The 18,739-nt window shown below is 46.7% G+C and overlaps 1 protein-coding gene across 1 annotated transcript in view; it reads left to right on the plus strand.

Annotated features, from left to right (window-relative positions):
- The first annotated feature begins 940 nt into the window (after window positions 1-940).
- The window catches only part of acss2l (acyl-CoA synthetase short chain family member 2 like), a 122,356-nt gene continuing 104,557 nt past the window's right edge, over window positions 941-18,739 (plus strand). The window contains exons 1-2 of the mRNA XM_085992379.1: window positions 941-1,161; window positions 13,513-13,708. Coding sequence (XP_085848505.1) covers window positions 1,032-1,161; window positions 13,513-13,708 — 326 coding nt within the window. The 5' untranslated portion in view covers window positions 941-1,031. The remainder of the gene's footprint in view (window positions 1,162-13,512; window positions 13,709-18,739) is intronic.

The raw sequence follows: 18,739 nt of genomic DNA on the forward strand, positions 1-18,739 counted from the left end.
GTGAAAGGCGCTATATAATTGCAAGTCTGTCTTTCTTTGTTGTAGGTTGAACATCTGTAATGTAATTTCCTTTCCATTAAGGTGGACTCATCCTTTTTAAACAAAATCATTTGTTGCAGCAATTGCAGTGATTGTTTCCACTGATTTTAGTGCTTCTTTACTGTGCTTCCCAAACAGCACTTACTCGACTTCTTAATCTGGTGTGGAGATGCCGGAGTTGGACTGGGGTGGACAAATGTAAGAAGTCACACAACACCAGGTTATTAAAACTGTTGGACTATAACCTGGTGTTGTGTGACTTCTTACATTTGTCGACTTCTTAAAGCTGTAGTTCATCTCCTATCTGTGCACGTTTTGTCAAGAGAGCTGTCGTTCCTTTATAGGAGCCTTTTCCCCCACCCCCCTTCATCTGAAGATTCCGAATCGGAGGAGCCGTGCAGAACAAGAGCATCTGCACTTCAGGCGATTGAGTGGGAAACACCCGTGTGTACAGCTCAGGGGCACTCCTACTTGAAGAAATCTGTCGGGAGGGATTACCATTCCCCCAAAGATATACAAACACTGCAGGAACAGACCGAATATGCTCGTGTTCTTGTTTGTATTGGGTACTGCAACGTAATTGATTCAATAGCAGAGGGAGGTGGGACTTTCCAAGCTGGCGATTGGACAGCCCGACCTTTAGACCCACATCACCAGCCAGAGCGGGCAGTGGGAGCACTGTCAAGTGTAACAGGGGGGTGGAGGTTGGGGCGGGGGGAGGCCTCATGCACTTGGTTAGCATTTAGCAATATTATGCATTGAATGAAAATGTATCCGTTGAGCTATGATTCGTGCATTTGTGATATATTATCACCATTGCAGAGGTTGTGTTCCATGTAAACCAGTTATTGTGTGCCAAGTGTTGCAGTGGGCTGGCCTGTGCCAGGTACCTGGGGCGGGGCCTGAGGGAGGTCTCTGACATTTGCCGAGCGACTCCCACTTGTGCTCAGTGCAGTCTTGGGCTGAAGCGGCTCCCCTTTCCGGAGATAACCATGACATCCGAAAGAGTCTCTGTGCAAAAGTTGGTCTACCACCCCGACCCATTTCTCCAGCCAGATGCGCACGTAGCAGATTTGGAAACCTACAGAAAGCTATATAAGAAATCTGTTGAAAACCCAGAAGGTATGGTATTTTTTTTAACAAATCGCTGCTGACGACATCCAATTTAGCATAAATATTTATATCTATATATTTCGTCTATATATAACTAGCTACAGCCGTCTAACATCGAGGTGTTTGCCAACATCAGCTTTATGTTTTTGATCTGTTTGTGGTAATGATTGAATAAACAAACTTGGTTCACACTCCAGTTAAAGCCTGAGTATGTACAGAAGTGTGTTTCTTTTTATACATAAAATCACGGAAATTTACGGCACAGAAGGAGGCCATTCGGCCCATCGTGTCAGTGCCAGCCCATAAAGAGCCATCCAGCCTAATCCCACTCTCCAGCTCTTGGTCGGTAGCCCTGTAGGTTACCGCACTTCAAGTGCATATCCAAGTACTTTTTAAATGTGATGAGTGTTCCTGCCTCTACCACCCTCTCAGGCAGTGAGTTCCAGACCCCCACCATCCTCTGGGTGTAAAAAGCTCTCCTCAACTCCCCTCTAAACCTTCTGCCAATTACTTGAAATCTATGCCCCCTGGTTATTGACCTCTCTGCTGAGGGAAATAGTTCCTTCCTATCCACTCTATCTAGGCCTCTCATAATTTTATACACCTCAATTAAGTCTCCCCTCAGCCTCCTCTGTTCCAAAGAAAACTACCCCAGCCTATCCAATCTTTCCTCGTAGCTAAAATTCTCCAGTCCTGGCAACACCCTCGTAAATCTCCTCTGCACCCTCTCTAGTGCAATCAATATTGTACAACAGTATTTTTTGCCAGGGGTCCACATATTGCGCAAAGCAGTTTCCCCAATATCTGGAAGGCTTTTCACAACTGTAGTATTTGGCACCTGTCTGATGTTTCATGCATAAAAGAGAAAATTGAGGATCGATTAACCAGTGTCGTAAAATATGATGGCGAAGTTTGGTTTTTAACCTCAGGGATGACATTTCTGATTGGAAGTCACCCTATGTATCATGTTTATTGTGAAAAAGTGATTGGTACATCACAAGATCACAAGAGAATTACACATGGTGAAGGCCATTCAGACCATATTTGTTCATCCATTCAGAATGACCTTAAATTCCCTTCCCCTTTTTTTTTATTTGTTCCTGGGACGTGGATGTCGCTGGCAAGGCCAGAATTTATTGCCCATCCCTAGCTGCCCTCGAGAAGGTGCTGGTGAGTTGCCTTCTTGAACCGCTGCAGTCCGTGAGGTGAAGGTACTCCCACAGTACTGTTAGGGAGGGAGTTCCAGGATTTTGACCCAGTGATGATGAAGGAACAGCAATACATTTCCAAGTCAGGATGGTGAGTGACTTGGAGGGGAACTTGCAGGTGTTCCCATGTGCTTGCTGCCCTTGTCCTTCTAGGTGGTAGAGGTTGCGGGTTTGGGAGGTGCTGTCGAAGAAGCCTTGGTGAGTTGTTGCAGTGCATCTTGTAGATGGTATACACTGCAGCCATGGTATGCCGGTGGTGGAGGAAGTGAATGTTTCAGGTGGTGGATGGGGTGTCAATCAAACGGGCTGCTTTGTCCTGGATGGTGTCGAGCTTCTTGAGTGTTGTTGGAGCTGCACTCATCCAGGCAAGTGGAGAATATTCCATTACACTTCTGACTTGAGTCTTGTAGATAGTGGAAAGTCTTTGGGGAGTCAGGAAGTGAGACACTCGCTGCAGAATACCCAGCCTCTGACCCGCTCTTGTAGCCACAGTATTTGTGTGGCTGGCCCAGTAAAGTTTCTGGTCAATGGTGACCCCCAGGATGTTGATGGTGGGGTATTCAGTGATGGTAATCCTGTTGAATGTCAAAGGGAGGTGGCTAGACTCTCTCTTGTTGGAGATGGTCATTATCTGGCACTTGCCACTTATCAGCCCAAGCCTGAATATTGTCCAGGTCTTGCTGCATGTGGGCATGGACTGCTTCTTTCTCTGAGGAATTGCGAATGGAACTGAACACTGTGCAATCATCAGTGAACATCCCCACTTCTGACCTTATGATGGAGGGAAGGTCATTGATGAAGCAGCTGAAGATGGTTGGGCCTAGGATACTGCCCTGATGATGTCCTGGGATGAGATGATTGGTCGCCAACAATCATTGACCTCCAACAACCATAACCATCTTCCTTTGTGCTAGGTATGACTCCAGCCAGTGGAGAATGTTCCCTCTGATTCCCATTGACTTCAATTTAACAAGGCCTCCTTGATGCCACATTTGGTCAAATGCTGCCTTGATGTCACTCTCACCTCACCACTAGAATTCAACTCTTTTGTCCATGTTTGGACCAAGGCTGTAATGAGGTCTGGAGCTGAGTGATCCTGGTGGAAATCAAACTGGACAATGATTCGCAGGCTATTGGTGAGTAAGTAGTGCTTGATAGCACTGTCAACGAAACCTTCCATCACTTTGCTGATGATTGAGAGTAGACTGATGGGGCGGCAATTGCTGGATTGGATTTGTCCTGCTTTTTGTGGACAGGACATACCAGGACAATTGATGCCAGTATTGTAGCTGTACAGGGACAGCTTGGCTAGAGGCACGGCTAGTTCTGGAGCACAAGCCTTCAGCACGACAGCTGGGATGTTGTCAGGGCCCATAGCCTTTGCTGTATCTAGTGCGCTCAGCTGTTTCTTGATAGTACATGGAGTGAATCGGATTGGCTGAAGACTGGCTTCTGTGATGGTGGGGACCTCAGGAGGAAGCCGAGATGGATCATCCACTCAGCACTTCTGGCTGGAGATGGTTGCAAATACCTCAGCCTTGTCTTTTGCACCCACATGCTGGGCTCTGACATCATTGAGGATGGGGATGTTCATTGTTCACCACTATTTACAATTGGATGAGGCAGAACTGCCGAGCTTTTATCTGATCCGTTGGTTGTGGAATCGTTTAGCCCTGTCTATAGCATGCTGCTTCTGATGTTTAGCATGCATCTAGTCCTGTGTTGAAGCTTCACCAGGTTGGCACCTCATTATTAGGTACGCCTGGTGTTGCTCCTGGCATGCTCTTCTACACTCCTTATTGAACCATGTTTGGTCACCTGGCTTGATGGTAATGGTAGAGTGAGGGATATGCTGGGCCATGAAGTTACAGATTGTGGTGCAATACAGTTCTGCTGCTGCTGATGGCCCACAGCGTCTCATGGATGCCCAGTTTTGAGCTGCTAGATCTGTTTGGAATCTATCTCATTTAGCACGGTGGTAGTGCCACGCAACACGATGGAGGGTGTCCTCAGTGTGAAGACAGGTCTTTGTCTCCACAAGGATTGTGTGGTGCTCACTCCTACCAGTACTGTCATGGACAGATGCATATGCGACAGGTAGACAAAGTCAAGTAGGTTTTTCCCTCATGTTGGTTTTCTCAGGATCTGCCGCAGGCCCAGTCTGGCAGCTATGTTCTTCAGGACTCGGCCAGCTCGGTCGGTAGTGGTGCTACCAAGCCAGTCTTGGTGGTGGACATTGAAGTCCCCCACCCAGAGTATGTTCTGTGCCCTTGCTACCCTCAGTGCTTCTTCCAAGTGGTGTTCAACATGGAGGAGTACTGATTCATCAGCTGAGGGAGGGCGGTAGGTGATAATCAGCAGGAGGTTTCCTTGCCCATTTTTGACCTGATGCCATGAGACTTCATGGGATCCGGAGTCAATGTTAAGGACTCCCAAGGCCACTCATTGCAGCATCCAATCGTTTCTTAATTATTCCAGATTGCTTTTTCTATACTACACCATCTGGGTGTCTAATCCAAGTATTGATCACTCTTTGTATGAAGGAGAATTGGTGCCAAATTGGTGTCAGCCTCGGCTCAGTTGGAGCCCTCTCACTTCTGAGTCAACAAATGATGGGTCCAAGCCCTACTCCAGATTTGAGCATATAATCCAGGCTGACACTTAAGTAGAGCGCTGCACTGTTGGAGATGCCATCTTTCTGAGCTCTGGAATTCCCTCCCTAAACCTCTCCGCCTTTCCACTTCTCTCTCTTCCTTTAAGACGCTCCTTAAAATCTACCTCTTTGACCAAGCTTTTGGTCACCTGCCCTAACATCTCCTTATATGGCTCGGTGTCAAATTTTTGTTTTTGATAACGCTCCTGTGCAGTGCCTTGGGACATTTTACTATGTTAAAGGCACTATATAAATGCAAGTTGTTGTTGTCCTGGCCAATATTTATCCCTCAACCAACATCACTTAAAACGGATTATCCGGTCATGTATCTCATTGCTGTTTGTGGGAGCTTGCTGTGCACAAATTGGCTGTTGCTTTTCTCTACATGACAGCAGTAACTACATTTCAAAAGTACTTCATAGGCCATGAAAGGTGTTATATAAATGCAACTTCTTTCCTTTAATGTTGTCTTTTATTAGTTTGAACCTATGGCCCCTTGTTCTATTCTTGCAGTTTATTTTAATGTAATTTTCTGATTTACCTTTTCCGAGTTGGGTAGGATTGATTGGGGAATGTCACTCAAAGGGTTGACGGTGGATAGGCAATGACAAACATTCAAAGACCGCATGGATGAACTACAGAATTTGTTCATCCCAGTTTGGCATAAAAATAAAACAAAAAAGGTGACTCAACCGTGGCTAACAAGGGAAATTAGGGATAGCATAAGATCCAAGGAGAGGACATATAAATTGGCCAGAAAAAGCAGTAAACCTGAGGATTGGGAGCAGTTTAGGATTCAACAAAGGAGGACAAAGGGATTAATTAAGAAGGGGAAAATAGAGTATGAGAGTAAGCTTGCAGGGAACATAAAAACTGACTGTAAAAGCTTTTATAGATATGTGAAGAGAAAAAGATTGGTGAAGTCAAGCGTAGGTCCCTTGCAGTCAGAATCAGGGGAATTTATCATGGGGAACAAAGAAATGGCAGACCAATTAAATACATATTTTGGTTCTGTCTTCACAAAGGAGGACACAAATAACCTCTCAGAGATGTCGCGGAACATAGGCTCTGATGAAAGGGAGGAACTGAAAGAAAGTAGGGAAATGGTGTTAGGGAAATTGACGAGATTGAAGGCCGATAAATCCCCAGGGCCTGATACTCTATATCCTAGGGTACTTAAGGAAGTGGCCCTAGAAATAGTAGATGCATTACTGATCATCTTCCAACATTCGATGGAATCTGGAACAGTACCCATGGATTGGAGGGTAGCTAATGTTACCCCACTATTCAAAAAAGGTGGCAGAGAGAAAATGGGGAATTACAGACCGGTAAGCCTGACATCGGTAGTGGGGAAAATGCTAGAGTCCATTATAAAATATGTAATAGCAGAGCACTTGGAAAACAGTGACAGGATCAGACAAAGTCAACATGGATTTACAAAAGGTAAATCGTGCTTGACTAATCTACTGGAATTTTTTGAGGATGTAACTGGTAAAATAGATAAGGGAGAACCAGTGGATGTGATGTATTTGGACTTTCAAAAGGCTTTCGATAAGGTCCCGCATAAGAGATTAGCGTGTAAAGTTAAGGCACATGGGACTGGGGGCAATGTATTGACTTGGATAGAGAACTGGTTGGCAGACAGAAAGCAAAGAGTTGGAATAAACGGGTCTTTTTCCGAGTGGCAGGCAGTGACTAGTGGGGTACCGCAGGGATCGGTCCTTGGACCCCAACTCTTCACAATATATATTAATGATCTAGACAAGGGAACTAGATGTAATATCTCCAAGTTTGCAGATGACACAAAGCTGGGTGGGCGTGTGTGCTGTGAGGAGGATGCCGAGAAACTCCAGTATGATTTGGACAGGTTGGGTGATTGGGCAGAAGCATGGCAGATGCAATATAACGTGGATAAATGTGAGGCTATCCACTTTGGTGGCAAAAACAGGAAGGCAGGTTATTATCTGAATGGCAATAGATTGGGAGAAGGGGAAGTGCAACGAGACCTGGGTGTCCTTGTGCACCAGTCACTGAAGGTAGGCATGCAGGTGCAGCAGGCGGTTAAGAAGGCAAATGGTATGTTGGCCTTCGTAGCGAAAGGGTTCGAGTACAGGAACAAGGATGTCTTGCTGCAGTTGTACAGGGCCTTGGTGAGACCACATCTTGAGTATTGTGTGCAGTTTTGGTCGCCTTATCTGAGGAAGGATGTTCTTGCCATGGAAGGAGTTCAGCGAAGATTCACCAGGCTGATACCTGGGATGGCAGGAATGACTTATGAGGAGAGATTAGGTCGATTGGGCTTATACTCACTGGAGTTTAGAAGAATGAGAGGGGATCTCATTGAAACTTATAAAATTCTGACAGGACTGGACAGACTAGATGCAGGAAGGATGTTCCCGATGTTCAGGGAGTCCAGAACCAGGGGTCTCAGTCTAAGGATAAGGCCATTTAGGACAGAAATGAGGAGGAATTTCTTCACCCAGAGAGTGGTGCTGTGAAATTCTCTACCACAGAAGGCAGTAGAGGCCAATTGATTAAACATATTCAAGAAGGAGTTGGATATATTTCTTAAGGCTAAAGGGATCAAGGGATATGGGGAGAAGGCAGGGGCAGGGTACTGAATTTGGATGATCAGCCATGATCGCATTGAATGGCGGAGCAGGCTCGAGGGACCGAATGGCCTACTCCTGCTCCTATCTTCTATGTTTTTTTTCCGTACCACTTACAATTTTATTTACCTCTATAAGATCACCGGTCAGATACCTTGTTTCACCTTGTTTCAAGGATGAAAAGCCCAAGTTTCTCCAGTCTTTTCTCATAACTGAGATCCTTGACACTAGGGAATCTGTCTTAGTTCTTCTCTGCATTGCCTCCAAATCTTGAATGTCTCCCTTTTGTTTAGTTGATTAGAACCTTGATGTAAGAAAACTACTAGGCACTTGGTCTAAGCGTTAAACAAAGCTTTAATCAACTGTTTTACAACATGGAGGTCTAGTTGTGTCCTTCACTAGATCCAGTTAAGAATGTCCTGCACAAGCTGGGCCCGTGCCCGAGTATTTATACTCTCCGTGGACAGCACCACCCGTAGGCTGCTCAGTGTTATTTCATAAGTCTTTCTTTCATGAATGACTGATTCATGTTAAACCTTACACTGCACTAAAGGTGTGTGCACAGTGGCGTTTGATCAAGAATCCTCTGACTTGTACTCTACTATTTTGACTATGTAGAATAACGTTTTGCTGCTCTTCATTGGTTGGACATGTTTAGCGTTGAATCTACTAAAACTCTAGGGGGGAGAAATTGAACACATCTGTGTCTGCTTTTAAGTGCATTAAATCACCATGGGGGGACTAATTTCAGGTCATGACCCCAATCTCTAATGATTTCCAGGTGTACAAGGCGCCCACCTTGAACAGGCGCTAGGCGCTCAGCATATTCAATTGAGGGTCCTAATGCAAGTTGTAGGACCCCAGTCTTTTTTTTTATTCGTATAGGGGATGTGGGCGTCGCTGGTAAGGCCAGCATTTATTACCCATCCCTAATTGCCCTTGAGAAGGTGGTGGTGAGCCGCCTTCTTGAACCGCTGCAGTCCATGTGGTGAAGGTACTCCCACAGTGCTGTTAGGGAGGGAGTTCCAGGATTTTGACCCAGCGACAATGAAGGATCGGCGATATACTCCTAAGTCAGGATGGTGTGTGACTTGGAGGTGAACTTGGAGGTGGTGGTGTTCCCATGTGCCTGCTGCCCTTGTCCTTCTAGGTGGAAGAGGTCGCGGGTTTGGGAGGTGCTGTCGAAGAACTCTTGGCGAGTTGCTGCAGTGCATCTTGTAGATGGTACACACTGCAGCCACGGTACGCCGGTGGTGGAGGGAGTGAATGTTTAAGGTGGTGGATGGGGTGCCAATCAAATGGTCTGCTTTGTCCTGGATGGAATCGAGCTTCTTGAATGTTGTTGGAGCTGCACTCATCCAGGCAAGTGGAGAGTATTCCATCACACTCCTGACTTGTGCCTTGTAGATGGTGGAAAGTCTTTGGGAAGTCAGGAGGTGAGACACTTGCTGCAGAATACCCAGCCTCTGGCCTGCTCTTGTAGCCACAGTATTTATGTGGCTGGTCCAGTTAAGTTTCTGGTCAATGGTGACCCCCCAGGATGTTGATGGTGGGGGATTTGGCAATGGTAATACCGTTAAATGTCAATGGGAGGTGGTTAGACTCTCGCTTGTTGGAGATAGTCATTGCCTGGCACTTCTGTGGTGCGAATGTTACCTGACACTTATCAGCCCAAGCCTGAACGTCGTCCAGGTCTTGCTGCATGTGGGCATGGACTGCTTCATTATCTGAGGAGTTTTGAATGGCACTGAACACTGTGCAGTCATCAGCGAACATCCCCATTTCTGACCTTATGTTGGAGGGAAGGTCATTGATGAAGCAGCTGAAGATGGTTGGGCCTAGGACACTGCCTTGAGGAACTCCTGCAGCGATGTCCTAGGGCTGTGATGATTGACCTTCAACCACCACAACCATCTTCCTTCAATCAATATTGGTCAGCAAATAGGTGGAGCTTGTGTCATGCTTGTTCTGGCCAGCTGTTGCAGTTCTTCAGCGGCTTAATCCGAGGCCCTGAAAGGAACTGCTGGAGGCCACTCCAACAAATGGATATGCGCTTCCTGGCTCCACAAAAATACCGTGGGCTATTGATGGCCCATGCCCACCCCCTCCGCTCTGTCTCCTCCAGGCCCTGCCTGTGGTCAGGCTCGGCGCCAGAGCTGGCGGAATTGGTCAGGCTTCGATCAGGGAGGAGCATAGGGATGCCCAGTTGGCGTCTGCAGCTCGCCAATTCATTGCAAACAAAGCTCGAGGCCCAATTTTTCTCGGGCCTCAGGCCGAAGCCTTCGGGCGTACATTGGGAATGTGCCGCCTATTTACTGGCGGAAACGGACACGAGTTGAATTTCTCCCTCTGGGTCTTTTTCAACTTTAACTATTTCAAGATTCATGAATATGTATGTTGCTTGTCTTTGTTTCCTATGGGCAGTACTTTACACTTGTCTGCATTAAATTCCATTTGCCTTGTTCTGCCCACTTATGTCCAACTCATTCTGTAATTTCTGAGCTGCCTCCTAATGACATTCTGATTGAAGGATGAACGATTGTGATGTAATCGGTACAAATTTATTGATATTTTAGTTTATAATTCAGTATGAAGCAGCTACACAGTCATTAGATGGGGATTAATGGTAGGTTCTCTGACATGAATCAGTCATTCATGAAAGAAAGACTTATGAAATAATACTGAGCAGCCTGCGGGTGGCGCTGTCCAGGGAGAGTATAAATACTCGGGCATGGGCCCAGCTTGCTCAGGACATTCTTAACAGGAACTAGTGAAGGACACAACTAGACCTCCATGTTGTAAAACAGTTGATTAAAGCTTTGTTTAACGCTTAGACCAAGTGCCCAGTAGTTTTCTTACATCATTCTCCATGATGGCTCAGTGGGTAAATACCAGCTCAATGTGGTATTGAGGGATATAGACCCAGAGAGTCAATTTCAATCCCTGATCTGACCTGAGTTAGTTGATCTCACCTAGGCCAGCTATAGGAGTACTTCAGACCAAACTGAGCTTGGTGGAGGGCTGGGCTGCCGAGTGTGCATGTACAGGCAGCGGATGAGGACAGGTTCAGAATTAGCTGTATTGACCGTCCACATTTTTGAAGAGTGTGGCAGCTCGCACTGACTATGGTTATACATTAAGAATGCGTACAAGGAGATTGGCTACTTGGCTGAAGTTTCAGGCCAGATTATATGGTCAAGTCTCTGGAGTGGGGATTGAACCGACTACATTCAGAGGTAAGCGAGCTACCACTGAGCCACGGTAGACATAAATGCCATGGCCATTAGAGCAGGCCAGAGGCTCGTTATTCTCACCTCCTGACTCCCCAAAGCCTTTCCACCATCTACAAGGCACAAGTCAGGAGTGTGATGGAATGCTCTCCACTTGCCTGGGTGGCTGCAGCTGCAACAACACTCGAATAGCTCGACACCATCCAGGACATCTACTATCCTAAATATCCACCCCTCCATCACCGGCGTACCGTGACTGTACTATCTACAGATAGCTTGCAGCAAGTCGCCAAGGCTTCTTCGGCAGCACCTCCCAAACCCACGATCTCTACCACCTAGAAGGACAAGGGCAGCAGGCGCATGGGATCACCACCACCTCCAAGTTCCCCTCCAAGTCACACACCATCCTGACTTGAAGATATACCATTGTTCCTTCATCATCGCTGGATCAAAATCCTAGAACTTTCTACCTAACAGCACTGTGGGAGTACCATCACAACACGGACTGCAGCGGTTCAAGAAAGCAGCCCACCACCACCTTCTCAAGGGCAATTAGGGATGGGCAATAAGTGCTGGCCTTGCCAGTAATGCTCACTTCCTCAGAATTAATTAAAAAAAAATTGCAATAAATAACATTATATCATAGAGTCATAACAGCACAGAAGGAGGCCATTCGGCCCATCGAGTCTGTGCCGGCTCTCTGTAGAGCAATCCAGTCAGTCCCATTCCCCGCTCTATCCAAGTAACCCTGCCAGTTTATTTCCCTCAAGTGCCTGTCCAGTCTCCCCTTGAAAACATTGGAGGCTAGAAATTCGGTATCGCCCCATTTGGGGCGCTAGTCCTGGCGAAGTGCAAAGTTTAGCGCCAGGCGCAATTTAGCGCCACCTAGTGCGATATTGGGTTGCAGCGCCCCTGAAGGTGATTGCGGCGCTAAATCAGGCGCTGCACGGGACTCCTAAGGCGCTAACCCGGCGGCGCAACCCAATTTCGTGGCGGCGGGGCGCAGCGAAGGTGCTGTCAATAATCACTTTCCCTGAGACATACTGGTGTCGGCCAGCTCTTAAAGAGGCAGGTCAATTGGCATCACCAGACACACTCACTGCCTTGTAGGCCTTCAAAGCGGTGGGAGCCTACCTGTGGCGCACCAGCCTAGCAAGACATGGAAAGGGTGAGGCAGAGGGCGGAATGCCTCACTGATGGGGCATTGGATGCTTTGGTTGGTGCAGTGGAATCAAGGCCAAGGAAGATGGTCGGAATGTGATTTATGTTTTGGACAGTCTCCCGGGTGTGAGAGGCAGTTATGTGTCAGTGTATTAGTTTTGCTTTCTGTTGCCATAGCTTTCTCATGTTTGAAGGAACCACATTTTGTGTAATGAAACACTTTCTTCATTTACAATGGCCATGCCTGCTATTTACATGCATCTTGCCCTTCACAGGCTTGGGAGTATCAGACTGGTTCCATTCCTATTCTTGGAATGGCAGCAAGCATTCCGTGAGAGGGGCCTAGAAGCTACTTCTGATCAGCCTCTGACGCGCAGCCTGAGAAGAGCCGCTCGCGTAGAAGTTCAGGCCAGCAGGCATCTTCTCAGCCACCGACAGAGATGTCCTGCACCTTATCTGAGGCTGCAGATCTGGCTGAAGCAGCTGGCACAGCTCAATCACCACCTCCTTTCTAAATCGCAGCCTTCTGACACACTGCTCCTCCGACATGTTCATGTAGGAAAACTGCTGTCGGGAAACCCTGCCAGCATAAGGTCTGCTGTGGCGACATCTGTTGGCCCTCCTCCATCTGGCCATGCCCGCCCCCCTCTCCCAGCGTCTCAGTGCCCTTTCCAGATGATTCAGCAGCAGGACGTTCCCCTCCAATGCAGCCCCCATAATAAGGGCCCACAGGAAGGTTCCCCGTTGTTAAGGCTCACCAACAGCAAGGTGATGGTCAGCAGGCTGAAGATCGTCTGCCTGCACTGGCTCAGTGGTCAAATGGCTCTCAGTGTGCAGCTCAGCAACTCTTTGTAGCTCTCGAGGAAGTTGTGCTCCAGAAATGGCTGCCGCTTTTAAACCACACCAGTCCCCTTTAAATAACGCTCCTGCAGCCCGAGAGCGACTTGGTAAGGGTCCAGGCAAGCTGTCACTATTAGCGCCAGGCGCTACGGAGGGGGGCGCCACTGAATTTCCGGTCTGGGGCGCCCAAAAGGCGTTGCACACTCAAATGACGTCATAATCTGCCTGCACCCATGAGCGGGCGCTAAGATTTAGCGCCGGCGCTAAATGCATGCTCAATATGGGGCGAGGCGCTAGGCGCCCTGCGCCCGCCCGGAAATTGGCTAGCGCCCCACTTCTCGGCCTCTTTAGGCGCTAATCGGTGGCGCTAACAACCGAATTTCTAGACCGAGTGTCTTCCATCGGCAGCGAATTCCAGGTCCTCACCACTCGCTGTGTAAAAAAGTTTTTCCTCACATCCCCCCTGTATCTCTTGCCCAAAACCTTAAATCTGTGTCCCCTAGTCCTTGTACCATCAACTAGTGACATCTCGTCAAGAATAAAAGAATTTTAATCTTTACTGGGAAATAGCACTGCTTGTATGTTTCAGACTTTGTAAAAGTATGTCCTATTATTTATAAATCTTGTTATCAGTATCATTCTATTTTTTTTCCAAACAGAATTCTGGAGTGAGCTTGCTCAAGAGTTTTACTGGCACAGCCCTCCGACAGGAGCAATTCTAGATTACAATTTTGATGTGACGAAAGGGAATGTATATGTGAAGTTCATGGAAGGAGCCACAACAAACATCTGCCACAACCTTCTGGATAGAAACATACAAGAAAATAACCAGGGAGAGAAAATAGCCTATTACTGGTAATCAAAGGCTTTATATTTTTGTTCTTCCTTTATATATATACCTTTATTTTTTAAATGTACTTGTCAAAAATGATTTGGGATCCAGTAGATGACAAATGTTCTAACCATCACTTTTGCTTAGATCTTCAAAAGAATATTTAGACAAAGTGTTAATTTTATTGGTCCAGGAAATAATTCAAGAGGATGAAAACCTCCCTTTGTCTCCTAAAGACACTGTCTAATGTTGGAGTATGGCTCCGCTGCAGCCAGTTACCCTATGGTCCCTCACCCAAGTGCTTACTATTCATGTAAAAGGATATTGTGAAAGAACAAAATGAAGGGAAAATGCAGAGATATGGGATTAGAGTAGATGACTTTAATTTGAAGAGTTAGCACCAGCACAGGACTAAATGGTCTCCCTGCAGTAATATCTGTAATTTCTATGATTCTGTGTATCAGGGGAAGGGAGTGATATCTGAGAGTGATCAATGGATTGGCTGCTGTTACCAACTCCCTTGTAAGGTTGAACAATGGCTCTGGTGGAGGCAAGGGAATAGGCCGTTTGGATGGCATCGCAGTTGTAGTAAGTGTGTGTGAGCCTGGGGGGGGGCGATATGTACAGGTAGAAAAATGAATGAAGGATTAAAAGGGATTCCATGTTCTGACCCTTACCTGGCCCTTCAAATTTGATTCATCACATTATTTTCTATATAAACAAACCAAATTTGAGTAACACATAGGTGTATGGTAGCCTAGTGGCTATGGTACTAGACTAGTAACCCAGAGGTTGTGAGTTTAAACCCTACCATGCTTTTCAAACTTTGCACCCGCCCCTCCCCCCACACCCCCTTCCAAACATTTAGAAGGACTAAGCAGCTGGAATGGCCTTCCCAATGGGATTGCCCTGGTTCTCCATAATAATGGAGGAGGAAGAGGAGCAGCAGATGCAAGAGGCTATGAGAGCGAGGCACCATGGCAGAAGACATCTGCCTACTTGCTATTACCCCTATTGGTGGCGCCACATTTGCGCCTGTTTTATGGCGGTTTTTACATTCCACCATAAGCAAATGCAATCTGCAGGAAATCTTGGCATAAGTTCGCATCGGCAAGAAACCTTTGTACATTTCGGCTTAATTTTTGTGTAAGTGCGATCCAGAAAATCCCGGTGAATGCGCTTAAACTTACCTATAAATTGTTTGTTGCATCTTTAAGTGATGGATTTTCCTGTCAGAGCCAGAGTAGCAATGGGTGGGACTTCCACCTGCCCCCAACTCTACCCCAACCATGACCCATTTCCCTGGATCAGGGGTCATTTTTCCAGCATGGTGGGCTCCCGGCAGGATATCCACTGCCAAGAGAGAGCACCTCAGTGGTCCGAGAGACGGCTAGTGCAGCACCGCAAGAAGCAGGTGCCGTTTTTAAAAAATATTTGTTCCTGGGATGTGGGCGTCACTGGCAAGGCCAGCATTTATTGCCCATCCCTAATTGCCCTTGAGAAGGTGGTGGTGAGCCGCCTTCTTGAACCGCTGCAGTCCGTGTGGTGAAGGTGCTCCCACAGTGCTGTTAGGGAGGGAGTTCCAGGATTTTGACCCAGCGACGATGAAGGAACAGTGATATACTTCTAAGTCAGGATGGTGTGTGACTTGGAGGGGAATTTGGAGGTGGTGGTGTTCCCATGCGCCTGCTGCTCTTGTCCTTCTAGGTGGTAGAGGTCGCGGGTTTGGGAGGTGCTGCCGAAGAAGCCTTGGTGAGTTGCTGCAGTGCATCTTGTAGATGGTACACACTGCAGACACGGTGCGCCGTTGGTGGAGGGAGTGAATGTTTAAGGTGGTGGACAGGGTACCAATCAAGACAAAGCGGCCTGCTTGATTGGTACCCCGTCCACCACCATAAACATTCACTCCCTCCACCACCGGCGCACCGTGGCTGCAGTGTGTACCATCTGCAATGCGCCAAAGATTGGAAGAACTGTCCCACTGAAGGCCTTGACTGAGACGGAGGCCTTCAGTGCTTACCTGCAGGCAGGTAAGGAGTGGCTGGCGGTGATCCCGGCAGAGGAATGGGGAGGGAAATGCAGGTCGAGCAGTGAGGCGATCGTCCTCACCACCTGCATTTTCCTTTATTCTCCACCACGATCGTGCCTAATTTCAGGCGGGCGGTGGAGGAAAAGCCAACGCTAAATCTCTTCATTAACATTTTTCTTCGGAGTTCTCGCTCCCCGGGGGCCATTGTTAGCACCTATATCCTGGGTTGGCATGCCTTTTATTGCCCCCTCAACTGTGAATGCGCGGGTCACCATTTTTTTCATATGGGTTCTTCTTTCTTGGTATATTTTAAGTTTTCCAACAAAATTACATGGGTTTCAGATGCTGAAAATTCATTAGAGGGGCCTTTTTATTTTTTACTCTGAGCCCCGATCGCTGGCCTGCACCTGATTCTTGAAAATGATTTTCTACCATTTTATGAATTTTTATTGGGCCTGCTACATGTATCTGACCTCCGCTCAATCGCTCATATGTAAGTAACTAAGAATTTAAAAGCAAAATACTGCGCATGCTGGAAATCTGAAATAAAAACAGAAAATGCTGGAAATACTCAGCAGGTCAGGCAGCATCTGTGGAACGAGAAACAGAGTTAACGTTTCAGGTCGATGACCACAAAATTATTTGCATTTATATATTTTTATTTTTATTCTGCATATACTTGGCTTTTCACCCTATATGATTTGTTTCCAGTTTCATTACATTTTACTGGATTGCTCGAGCAGATCATGCAACCTCCCCTTAATTGTTGCGCTTTAAAAAAAGAATGACTTGCATTTATATAGCACCTTTCACAACTCAAGCGCTTTACAGCCAATAAAGCACTTTTGAAGTGTAGTCACTGTTGTAATGTGGGAAACGCGGCAGCCAATTTGCACTCAGCAAGGTTCCACAAACAGCAATGTGATAATGATCAGATAATTTGGTTTTGTTATGTTGATTGAGGGATAAGTATTGGCCAGGACACCGGGGGTTAAATTAAGAGCTGAGAAACTGTAACTTGCTCGTAGTTATTAAATTAATAACTTAAACTAGATAAAATAATCAAACAATAAAACTAAAATATCAATTGAATAAAAGCTTCAACTAATTAATTAATAAATAAAACAATGTTAGAGATGGCCAGGCAGGTGGTGTGTCATAACTGCAGCATGTGGGAGCCTGTGGAGAGCATCGCGATCCCGAGCAACCACATTTGCAGTAAGTATCTGCAACTCGAGGAACTTCGGCTCAGAATTGTTGAGCTGGAGTACGAGCTGCAGACATTGCGATGCATCAGGGAGAGGGAGAGTTACCTGGACACTTTGTTCCAGGAAGCAGTCACACCCTTTAGGTTAAGTAGTACTTTAGAGTTTGTCAATGGTCAGGGACAGGAGGGTGTGACTGCGAGTCAGGCAGATATGGGGACCCAGGATGTAGTGATGGAAGAGCCTCAGTCCTTGACCTTGTCCAACAGGTACGAGGTACTTGCAACCTGTATGGATGAGGAAAAGAACTGCAGGGAGGATGGGCAAACTGACCACGGCACCGTAGTACAGGGGGTCATCCAAGTGGGGGGAGAAGGAAGGAATGTGATAGTAGTAGGGGACAGTATAGTCAGGGGGATAGATACTGTTCTCTGCAGCCACGAAAGAGAGTCCCGAAGGCTGTGTTGCCTGCCCGGTGCCAGGGTTAAGGATATCTCCTCGCGGCTGGAGAAGAACTTGGAGTGGGAGGGGGAGGATCCAGTTGTCATGGTCCATTTAGGAACCAACGACATAGGTAGAACTAAGAATGAAGTTCTGCTGAGGGAGTTTGAGGAGCTAGGGTCTAAATTAATAAGCAGAACCTCAAGAGTAATAATCTCTGGATTATGACCTGAGCCACGCACAAATTGGCATAGGGTCAATCAGATCAGAGAGTTAAATGTGTGGCTCAAAGAGTGGTGTGGGAAGAAGGGGTTTCAATTCATGGGGCACTGGCAGTAGTACTGGGGAAAGAGGGAGCTGTTCCATCGGGACGGGCTCCACTTAAACTGGGCTGGGACCAGCGTCCTGGCAAATCAAATAACTAGGGCTGTAGATTGGGCTTTAAACTAAAAAATGGGGGGAGGGGTCAGGTGAGGGGAAATTTAGAAATCTATAGAGAAAGGTCAAGGCAATAAAGCAGTGTAGCGATTTGAGTAAAAATAAGCAGAGTGTGATAGGAAGGGACAGAGAGTTTAACGGCAGCAGTGCAGCAGAGAATAAGGTCAAAGCAGGGAATAATGGTAAAAAATTAAATTAAAGGCTCTTTATCTGAAAGCATGAAGCATTCGTAACAAGATGGATGAACTAATGGCAAAAATAGAGATAAATGGGTTTGATCTAATAGCCATTACACAGATATGGTTGCAAGGTGACCAAGGTTGGGAACTAAAAGTTTCAGGGTACTTGACATTTCAAAAAAACAGGCAGAATGGCATAAGGACAGTAGAGAGAAAGGATCTTGGCTTGGAAGATCAGGAAGTAGAATCAGTTTGGCTGGAGGTAAGAACATAAGAACATAAGAAATAGGAGCAGGAGTAGGCCAATTGGCCCCTCGAGCCTGCTCCACCATTCAATAAGATCATGGCTGATCTGATCCTAACCTCAAATCGACTATCACTCTCCATCCCACCCGAACCCATGTTATCTCCCGGGAGAGGCGAAAAACCAGGTAAAAAAAAACAATGGCCAATTTGGGAGAAAAAATCTGGGAAATTCCTCTTCGACCCATCTAGGCGATCGAAACTCGTCCAGGAGATCACTCTGTCCCTATATTTTCTACAGTACTTACCTTCTGTAAAGGCGATCTCCACCCCAGCCAGGAACAGGAATAAAACCATCTCCTGAAATCTAACACAGAATTAGAACACAAGAAGTAGGAGCAGAACCAGGCTACATGGCCCCTGGGCCCGCTCCACTACCCACAGGGCCATGACCATTCCGAACCTAGACTCATGTCCAATTTCCTGCCCGCTCCCCATAAGCCTTAATTCCCTTTACTT

Source organism: Somniosus microcephalus, chromosome 7, assembly GCF_052327205.1.
Source record: "Somniosus microcephalus isolate GS21.2 chromosome 7, FLI_Smic_1.0, whole genome shotgun sequence".
Taxonomy (NCBI): Eukaryota; Metazoa; Chordata; class Chondrichthyes; order Squaliformes; family Somniosidae; genus Somniosus; species Somniosus microcephalus.